This window comes from Nicotiana sylvestris, chromosome 11 (genome assembly GCF_000393655.2).
Source record: "Nicotiana sylvestris chromosome 11, ASM39365v2, whole genome shotgun sequence".
NCBI lineage: Eukaryota > Viridiplantae > Streptophyta > Magnoliopsida > Solanales > Solanaceae > Nicotiana > Nicotiana sylvestris.
In genome coordinates, this window is record NC_091067.1 from 30941423 (window position 1) to 30951928 (window position 10506).

Here is a 10506-nt window from a genome sequence, read left to right on the forward strand (position 1 = left end):
TAGGGGCATAAAACATGTTAAAATCCTAAATTATCAGTTAACAAGTCTAGAGTCGAATCCCACAGGGAATTAACCTATCAATCACAACTATTGGACTCACAGAAATTCACGTATTCAATCTTCAAAGATATTTGATTAAAAATTGGGTGTTTATTAACTAACTATTACGTAATAAAAATGCAGTAAATTAAGACTAGCTATAGACTGATTGTAAGCAAGAATGAGAATGGTCTAAGGTTATGATTTTCCCTCTTACCGGAATCCTTTCCACTATGTTTGCTGTAAATTTGCCTCAGTCTTCTCTATCGATCATGAGCACTCTGATTGTCGTAACTCTCTCCTAAGTAATTACAACAATATACTAGATATATTCTCCCGAATTACGCTAGCTGGCTTTAGTTACAGCTGAGTTAGATCGCACCCAAGGTTTCGTTATCCCTAATCCCACCTTTAAACCCTTCGTATTGATCCCTCATATACGTTAGGAGTGGTGTTGTTCAACAACTACCTAAATATACATTCTCTCCCGAGTAATGCATACTAAATAGGCACAACCAATTGATGGTCCTTCAATCAACATCAATCACAATATAGTTGAACAAACAGAGAAATTATTAAGGCAAATCTATATTAACATATCAGAAATTCATCCTCCAAGAGGTTACATCAAAACCCTAGATTAAATGTTTAGCTACGCATAATCGTTTTCACAATCACTATAATAAAATTCATCATTAATGATCAAAACAAGAGGAAGAAAGGTAAAACTCTATGTCGAATCTTCCGCCTTGCCTATTGCCTCTTCTTGCCTTCAATAATCCTTCAAAAACCTTGATACCCTCTCTTTGGGCGACCTGGGTTTCTTATATGTTAAGGAGAGTTGCCCCAAAGTTATGAAATTACCCCTGAAAATAATGTTCCTCGAGGTGACGAACGCGGCCACGCATATCGCGTTCTATTCTGCCTGACGAGCGCGGCTGGTCGCACCTGCGCTCATGAAGTTCAGTTGTTTTCTATTTTTTTCTTCTTTCAAGCGCATTCACCTCCGATTGGCTTTCCTTGCTCCAAATTAGCTCCAAACACTGTTCAATGTCCTCATAATCAAGACTTGCTCCTGCAACGCACAAAATTCATAATTAGAGCCATTTGTTGTCATTTAACCTTCATATAACAATAAAGCATAGCTAAGTTGGGGCATAAATGGTCGCTAAATTACATGCATATAGCCTATTATCAATACCCCACACTTAAACCATTGCTCGTCCCCCAACAACCAACCATACTCTACAGAGGTTCCTTCACTAAGCAACTTCTCTAACGTATCACACCAAGAACATACTGCAAGGATTGAGTCCAGTAGTGTAACATCTTTGCCTCAAGAGTTGACTCTCACATGCCGCACAATATTCCTAACTTACTCACTTACTCTATACAGAGGTCAAGATGTACATTTCCTTCATGAATCAAGTGCCCTCACATCGCAAACGAGAGTAGTTCCACAAGCAATAAACATTCAGAACAATTAGGAACTCAAATAGACAAAATTCACTCACTCTTAGAAAAGAACATTCATATACCACAAAAAATGCACCGTAGGCTTGCCCATAGTGTAATGCTCTACTAATCGAGCTCATTCAGTCTAGGATCAAATAAGACTTTATTTGGTTGTAATGTAGGCTAAGGGACGGGTATGATACATTTGGATATAATAGTGACTCCACCTCCCTAAGCACTTTAATACATATACTTTCACATTCATAACCCACACTTATGTCAAACCAAGACTCCACCTTTTACATCAATATATATTAACTCCCTGCTTCTTTAAGCACACTTAACCAAGAGCCACTATTTATATATATATATATATATATATATATATATATATATATATTGTTTTCACAATAATGTAACTATTTTCTTTTTTGTAAAAAACAAATTTCTTCTCATTCAAGTGTCTCTTACTTATTCAAAACCGTGCACCTTTCTCCTAATTTCGTTAGTTCCACTCAAAAGCCAAACCAATCACCCCACACTTTAACTTTTACCAGTTCATCACAATTCAAGCGCTTACGGGAGGTGAAAGGGTTCAAACAAATGATTCATTCAAACAATTGGGTGAGGCTTGTAGCGTGGTTGCCAAGGAAACAGGATTACAGGCTCAAAGGGGTTAACTACGGTACATAACAATTAGACAGGTAAAATATACATATCTGGTTCAACAAAGAAATACCTACATCACTTCCAAGACTGAATAAAACTACTATTTCGCTTTCCAAACACACTGGGCAAGTTCTAGGCATAAAATGTAGTGCACAGAATACAATAAATCTCACACACACATGGCACATGACTCACTCCAGATTGGCTTATCAAAACACTCTCGTTTGAGTACTTAAGTCAAGTTAAGAATATACAATTTAAGGCACTTTAACAAGAATCAACAACTGAGACTAAGCGTTACGCTAAAGTGTCTATTATATTCAAGGCGTAACAACGTTAAGAGATTCTCTTTCCATCTCAGCTCATAGGCCATAAGTACCTAAAAAATAAAAATAAAATAACAAAAAAACTAACTACACCCGGTTCAAACAAAACCCTTGGAAAAGAACCGCAGTCCAAAGAAAAACTAAGGGGGAATTGATACACTACCTACAAAAAAAAAATCTTTTCTTCTCTTTTTCTTTTTTTATATCGACTTAGACCCTCAAGAAACCCATAGAGTGATATCCATCATTGGGACAAGTCGAATCACATATTTAGACAACTAACTAAGGACCAAAATCAAACTAACTAAAGACCAAAATCAAACTATATTCCTACATATATACAACATACAAACGAAGCATCCCCACCCTACACTTAAAAAGATGCCATGTTCCCATGTCATACAAAATAAATAAATGCGAGGTAAAGGAACTTCCCTAATAGATCAGTCTTGATCGGAGACAGTGCCAGGGTCAAGGTGACACGCTCGACCCAAAGCACGCAGCCAACCCATGATTTTCTTTTCTTATTTAGCATTCTGGGTGGCCAAAGCATCAGCTCGCGTCCCCAAGTCTGCGACAGTGGTACGCATCCCTGCCATCTCCTGCTCTAAGGCTGCTAACCGGGTAACCCGACCGACCCCAAATGGTCCTGCAGCTTCCGCAACATGCTCATGGGTGGGCAACTCGACTCTCATTTCCTCTTGCTCATCCTCTCCCTCCTCAGGTGAATCTGAGTCATCACTATCATCACCACCAAGTGCCACAAGATCCTTCCCAGTAGTTACCTTATCCACTCGAAACTTCGCCTCTCTCGGCACTTTTCCATCCACACTCAGGTTTTCGGCACCCGAGCTACCCGGCATAGCCTAGTGACTAGGGAAGGGAAGAAGAAACCATACCTCTTCAACGGACACCGAGTAAACATCTCCTCATGAATAACCTTATCCACATCAAAATTGTGACCATTCATAAAACACCAAATCAAGGCAACTCGAGAATCATTCACTTCCGTGGTGTTGGAGGACGGGAGCAGTCGGTTGTTGATGACATACAGCCAGCACTTCCCTTCAAAGGTGAGTGCCGCTGAATGGAACTTACGCCCATGTTTCATCCACATAATCTCCTTGTCAGGCACACAAATTGTTTCAAAGAATAACTCCCATTGAGTGTATCGTCTACCATAATCTTCATAATAGTCGTCCATTTCTGCCACAGGTGCGGGCAGCCGGTATGCTCTCCGAATAGCCTCAACAGAGGCATCAACATTCTTCTTATGCATCGTGACCACACCATTCACATGTTCTTTAACGTTGGCATAAAATTCGCGCACAACCATCAAATTTTCGCCATCCGATTCTTCAAAGAAAATTTTCAGCCCACACTTGACCAACTCATTGTACAAGTTGGGACAACCATATTGGAGCGACCCTATATCCATTCCCCTCTATGATATTGGTTTTTTGGGTGCCTTATCAGCAAAACAGTCCTGAGCTGCGGCGGAGACGAACCTATTACTATCATAAGGACGAGCAGGAGCTGAAGCGCGTGCTCTGGAGGATCCAGCTTGGCCACTGGATGAAGCACCAGTGGTTCGCGTTTCCTGGAAGGTGCCATAGTACCTGAAATCAAGAACATCATCAGCAAAACACAAAAGATATGAATCAAAGGCGGTTACTCAGACTTCATTCGCCCAATTGGTCACAATTAACCTTAACAACACACTGAGGCATTTTAACAAACACTATATATGCACCATTCACCAGAGTCCCCAATTAATAAATTTATAAGCCCTAACTCCACCACAATTTCCCTAATGTCACCCACATATGTTAAGAGATACATCTACAACAACCTCAACAAACCCACTAGCATACAAGAGCACACTACAAAAAAAATCTACTAAAGAAAGGAAAGAAAAACTACTACATCAACAAGAACACAAATATTCCAAAAACAAAACCTTACCTGGCGGGATTGTGGTTAGGATATGTGAGGGGATTGTTAGAAGGGAAAATAGGATGGCGTGGGTGTGCTTTGATCTGGAATTTGGAAGTATTAGGACGAGGGTTATTTGGGGGGAAAGAGGGAAGGTGAGTGTTTTGATTTGTGAGGGAGGGGATGTTAGGCGTGAGTAAGGAGAAGAGAGAGAGGTGGGGGGGGAGCAGGTTTGGGTGGGGCTTATTTTTAATTAAGAGCAAAATAAATAAATAAAATAACTTAAACTAAGTGGCAGGCGAAATGGTACAAGCGCGGCCCGAGCGCGACCGCGCTTGCAAAATAGAATACTTTGCCATATGCGCGGTCTGAGCGCGGCCGCGCTCCTGGGCGAAAACCTGAGGCAAAATACACTGCAATATGCACGGTCTGAGCGTATTTGATGCACGGACACACACCTGGGCCTCAAGATTTCTCAAAATTTTACCTCTTCCTTCAGCGTCAGATGGACTTATCACTTGCCCAAGCTCGCCTGCACTTGTTAGTACTAAAAAAATCAAAATAAAAAATTCTAACTGCACTAAGCTCATCACGCGTTGGGTTGCTTCCCAACCAGCACCTTAGTTAGTGTCGTGGCACGACAAATATAACAATTCAATGGATTGCCTCCCATGAAGCGCCTGATTTAACATCGCGGTATGACGCAGATAAGCGCATTTAAGGTACGCTCAACTTTGGAGGCTCGATCAAATGGGTCACTGACACTTTCTTTGCTTCCTCCATGCCCACATAATGTTTCAGTCTATGCCTGTTTACTCTAAATGTGTGAGAGTCATTACTCGCAGTAATCTCTACTGCTCCCGTGGGGTAAACTTCAACCACACGAAAAGGGCCTGACCATCGTGATATCAATTTGCCTGGAAACAACCTCAGACGCGAGTTGTATCACAATACTGTATCCCCAGGTTTAAAATTCCGCTCAATAATGTTCCTGCCATGTATCATCTTTATTCTCTCCTTGTATAATCTTGTGCTCTCAAAAGCGTGATATCTGAACTCATCAGCTCATGCAATTCTGTTACTTTACTTTTTCCAGCTGCTTCACTATCAAGATTCAACTGTCTCAACGCCCACCAAGCTCTATGTTCCAACTCTACGGGTAAATGACATGCCTTCCCAAATACCAATTTGTATGGAGACATGCCAATTAGAGTTATGAAAGCGGTTCGATATGCCCACATTGCATCGTCTAACTTCCTTGCCCAATCTATTCTAGTTGCATTCACAGTTTTTGTTAGCACACTCTTTATTTCTCTATTTGAGACTTACACTTGCCCGCTTGTCTGTGGATGATATGGGGTGGCCACGTTGTGGCGTACATCATACTTCTCCAACAACTTAGTAAAGGCTCGATTGCAAAAGTGAGTGCCTCCGTCACTGATTATTGCTCTTGGGGTGCCAAATCGGGTGAAAATGTTCTTCCTCAGAAAACCAATTACCCCTTTTACATCATTTGCAGTGAGTGCTACAGCTTCCACCCATTTGGACACGTAGTCCACAGCGATGAGTATGTACTTGTTGCCATATGAGCTGACGAACGGCCCCATGAAGTCGATCTCCCATATATCAAACACTTCTACTTCCTGAATTGGGTTCATGGGCATCTCATGTCCACGGGAAATGTTCCCAGTTCGTTGGCATTCATCACAACCCTTTATCTATAGATGTGCATCTTTGAACAATGTTGGCCAATGGAACCCTGACTCCAAGACTTTCGCGCTGTCCTCACTCCCCCGAAGTGCCCACCATATGGTGATGCATGACATGCCTACAAAATAGAAGACTGGTCTATCTCGGGGATACATCTCCGAATCATGTTATTAACACAAATCCTGAACAGATAAGGCTCATCCTAATAATACATACGACAATCACGAAAGATTTTTTTCTTTTGAACAGAAGAAAGGTCATACGGAAAAATACCACTCGCCAGGTAGTTTGCAATGTCTGCATACCATGGTGCTTCCTCGACACTCATTGTTAGTAGTTGTTAATCTGGAAAAGTTTCCAGAATCTCTTCTACCTCAACCTTCTTTTCAGCTCCTTCCAACCTAGATAAATGGTCAGCTACTTGGTTCTTCGTTCCCTTTCGGTCACGGATCTCCAAATCAAATTCTTGCAGCAGCAGCACCCATCGAATCAGACACAGTTTTGACTCCTTCTTTTCAATTAATTACCTGAGAGTAGCATGGTCAGTATAAACAATTACCTTTGAGCCTATCAAGTAAGACCTGAACTTGTCAAATGCGAACACCACTGGCAGCATCTCCTTTTCGATCACAATGTAATTTAGTTAGGCTCCACTCAACGTCCTACTTGCCTAGTATATTGGGTGCATAATTTTATCTTTTCGTTTCCCAAGCACTGCTCCCACAACGTAGTCACTAGCATCACACATCAGTTCAAATAGTTGCTCCCAATTGGGGGCAACTATGATAGGTGCTGTCACCAGTCTCTTCTTTAATTCCTCAAAAGCTACCTTGCAGTCATCAGAAAACACAAAATGGTGATCTTTTTCAAGAAATTTACACAAGGGTTAGCAATTTTAGAAAAATCTTTTATAAATCTCCTATAGAAACCGGCGTGACCAAGAAAACTTCTGAATGCTTTGACTGAGGTGGGTGGTGGAAGTTTTTCTATCACATCAACTTTTGTACAATCCACCTCAATACCTTTACTTGACACTAGGTGCCCCAATACTATACCTCTTGTACCATGAAATGACACTTTTCCCAATTGAGTACCAGATTAGTCTCTATACACCTTTTCAAAACTCGCCTCAAGTTCACAAGGCAATCATCGAATGAATTCCCCACCATTGAGAAGTCATCTATGAAAACCTCCATTTTATCCTCTACCATATCTATGAAGATGGTTATCATGCACCTTTGGAATGTAGCGGGTGCATTGCATAGGCCAAACGACATTCGCTGAAAAGAATAGATTCCATAAGGGCAGGTGAACGCCGTTTTCTCTCTATCCTCTAGGGCAATAGAAATCTGATTATACCCCGAGTACTCATCCAGGAAGCAAAAGTGAGACCTCCCTGCCAATCTATCTAGCATCTGATCAATGAATGGCAGTGGAAAGTGGTCCTTCCTGGTGGCCAAGTTCAACTTCCTGTAGTCCATACAGATTCGCCATCCTGTGACTGTTCGTGTAGAGATCAACTCATTCTTCTCATTTTTCACTACCGTCATACCTTCATTTTTTGGTACACACTGCACTGGGCTAACACAGTTGCTGTCAGAGATGGGGAATATGATTCCCGCATCTAACCATTTAATCACTTCCTTTTTCACCACTTCTTTCATGTTGGGGTTCAGCCTTCTTTGATGTTCTCTGGAAGGTTTGTGCCCATCTTCCAGCAGAATCTTATGCATATAGAAGGCTGGGCTGATCCCCTTAATGTCTGCAATAGTCCACCCAATTGTAGTCTTGCACTTAGTTAGTACCTGCAAAAGCTGTTCTACCTGCACATCTAACAAACTGGATGAGATAATAACAGGTAGAGTTGAATCAGGTCCTAAGAATGCATACCTGAGATGAGATGATTATGGCTTCAGTTCCAGCTTTGGTGGCTCTTCTATTGACGGCTTAGCTGGAGGAGTTTTTCTTTCCTCCAAGTGCAAAGGCTCAAATTCAAGCTCCCTTTTCCCAAAAACCTTGGCCTTCAAGAGCAAGTACCCACTCTGCCAAGTTTTCACCATTAGCTTCGTTTAAGTTCATGAGACAAGCTGTTAGAGGGTCTTTAATGTTCAATGCTGCATCATCTTCCTCCAACACTATATCCACCGCATCTATTAGAGATCAATTGACGAATTCACTGGGTCTGCGCATAGATTTCTGCACGTTGAATGTTATCTTTTCATCGTTTAATCTCATTTTGAGCTCTCCAGTTTCACAATCAATTAGAGCTCTCCCAGTGGCCAAGAATGGTCTTCCCAAAATTATGGGAATTTCCTCGTCAACCCGACAATCAAGGATGACAAAATCTGCTGGAAACACAAACTTTTCAACCTGCACCAATACATCATCTAGAATCCCGGAGGGTCTTTTCACAGTTCGGTCAGCCAGTTGTAGTAGCATAGACGTAGGTCTAGCTCTTCCAATGCCTAGACTTTTGTGGATAGCTAGGGGCATAAGGTTTATGCTTGCTCCCAGATCACACAGTGCCTTAGCAAATGCAAACTTGCCTATTGTGCAAGGGATTGTGAAACTCCCTGGGTCAGACAACTTCTCAGCTATGGGTCTTGTCACAACAGCACTGCAAGTCTGAGTCAGTATAACCATGGCCAAGTCTTGGAAGTCGAACTTGCGGGACATCAAGTCCTTCATCATCTTTGCATACCCAACCATTTCCTTTAAAGAATCAATCAATGGAATGTTTACCTGAATCTGCTTTAACATCTCCAAGAATTTCTTGTACTGCTCATCTTTGTGATACTTAGCTAATCTCTGTGGGAATGGTGTTGGAGGTTGCTTCTTCCCTGTAATTTGGTTTTTCTCGTGTTCGGGCACTGCTTCTACTGTCAGTTCCAGTGCAGCTTCAGTCTCTTTCTCAACCACATCTTCCTTGTTGGTGTTTTCTTGCGCATTCTGTACCGTCACCTTAGTTAAACCTGCTAAATCATCTATCTCAATGGGTACTGGCACCAGTGTCTCAGTCGGCCTGCTTTCGCGAGCAATTCCTTGCTCCAAATCTAAGTCTCTACTATTTTGGAGACTCACTGCCATCAGCTACTTCGGGCCCTACTATTTTGGATTGATTTGGGTGTCTGTAGGTAACGTCCCATGCAGACGATTATTTAGGGCCATGAAAATATGTCCTAACTAGATCTCAATATTTTTAATCACTGACTCATGCGAGTCTACTCTGCCAGCTAGCTTTCCAGTGAACCCAATCACTTGTTGCATCATACCCCCGAGTTTAGCAAACCTATCTTCATGTCTTATAATCTGTTGTTGTGGAGGTTGTTGATAAGCCCGCTGCTGATTTTGCTAGTTGTATCCTTGTTGCCTTTGGTAAGGTACCATTTGTCCCTATGGTCGCATAGCCCCATGATTATTGCTGTTATTATACTGCTGCTGAGCTGGTCTATACTGTTGATTTTGCTGACCCCAATTCAGACCACCTGGTGTTGGTCCCCCGTAGTTATCCACATAATTCATGTTCTCCTGATATTGTTGATTATCACCTTCAGCACTCCATGAGCAGATATATGGCTGATTAATGCATGATGTGCATAGACCCCTATTAGTTGCATCAACTATGTATACCTGCTGCTTCTGGCCTGATTCTTCCACCCTTTTTGGTGAGGATGCTCATTTGTGTCATCAAAGTAGCCATATTTTCAGCTATGGAGTTAGCTGGGTCTAGAGCCACTGAATGAACCACATAAGTGATTGGAGCGTTTCTTGTTGTCCATCCTGAGTTTTGTGCCAACTTGTCAAGCAGGATCTTGCTCTCTCTGAATGTCTTGCTCAAAAATGCTCCACCTGCTAAAGCATCAACATTAGCTTTCAAAGTATCTGCTAAACCTATGTAAAATCTCTGCCTCAACATCTGCTCCGGGATACTATGAAGTGGACATGTAACAGGGAGACCTTTGAATCTCTCCCACGTTTCATGCAGCGTCTCAGTGGGTCTCTATTTGAAACTCAATATCTCATCAATTTGTTGAGCAGTCTTGTTAGGTGGATGAAATTTGCTCAAATATTGTTTGACTAATTCCTCCCAAGTAGTGATGGATTTGATAGGGAGTGAATTAAGCCAAGTTTGGGCTGCTCCTATAAACTGAGAATGGAAACAACAACAAACGTATTGCTTCCAGTGTCACATTGTGTTGTCTCTACGTGGCACAGATTGAGAGGAAGTTCTTTAGATACTGCTGAGGATCTTCAACGTATGACCCAGAGAATAGTCCCTTGTTTTGCAACAGATGTAGCATATTGTTTGTGATCTGGAATGAGTCTGCTTGTATTTGAGGGACTACAATAGCAGTTGGTAAGTTGTCAGATG

General features: G+C 41.7%; 1 protein-coding gene and 1 non-coding gene across 2 annotated transcripts; one reads left to right on the top strand and one right to left on the bottom strand.

Moving 5' to 3' along the window:
- Nucleotides 1-3933: 3933 nt before the first annotated feature.
- On the bottom strand, nucleotides 3934-9221 carry LOC138880887 (uncharacterized). Its single transcript, XM_070161071.1, has 8 exons — nucleotides 8312-9221; nucleotides 8150-8269; nucleotides 7229-8010; nucleotides 5754-6142; nucleotides 5512-5696; nucleotides 4883-4956; nucleotides 4243-4331; nucleotides 3934-4108 (listed from the first exon to the last, which is right to left on the bottom strand). Exons 1-8 carry the CDS (start codon nucleotides 9219-9221, stop codon nucleotides 3934-3936), a joined length of 2724 nt encoding a protein of 907 aa, XP_070017172.1.
- An 839-nt stretch (nucleotides 9222-10060) lies between these two features.
- On the top strand, nucleotides 10061-10167 carry LOC138882465 (small nucleolar RNA R71). Its single transcript, XR_011404068.1, has one exon. It is a non-coding gene; the product is annotated as a small nucleolar RNA R71 (small nucleolar RNA).
- Nucleotides 10168-10506: the final 339 nt, after the last annotated feature.

Bases quoted from the DNA above. Each gene is read 5' to 3' on its own strand.
- LOC138880887 (XM_070161071.1), bottom strand. From the start codon at position 9,221: ATGGCAGTGAGTCTCCAAAATAGTAGAGACTTAGATTTGGAGCAAGGA. The intron at 4,957-5,511 runs GTAAAGTAACAG...TAACAAGTGCAG, and splicing joins TAGTGAAGCAGCTGGAAAAA to GCGAGCTTGGGCAAGTGATA. The intron at 4,332-4,882 runs GTGTGTGTCCGT...AGGTTGTTGTAG, and splicing joins TGAGAAATCTTGAGGCCCAG to ATGTATCTCTTAACATATGT.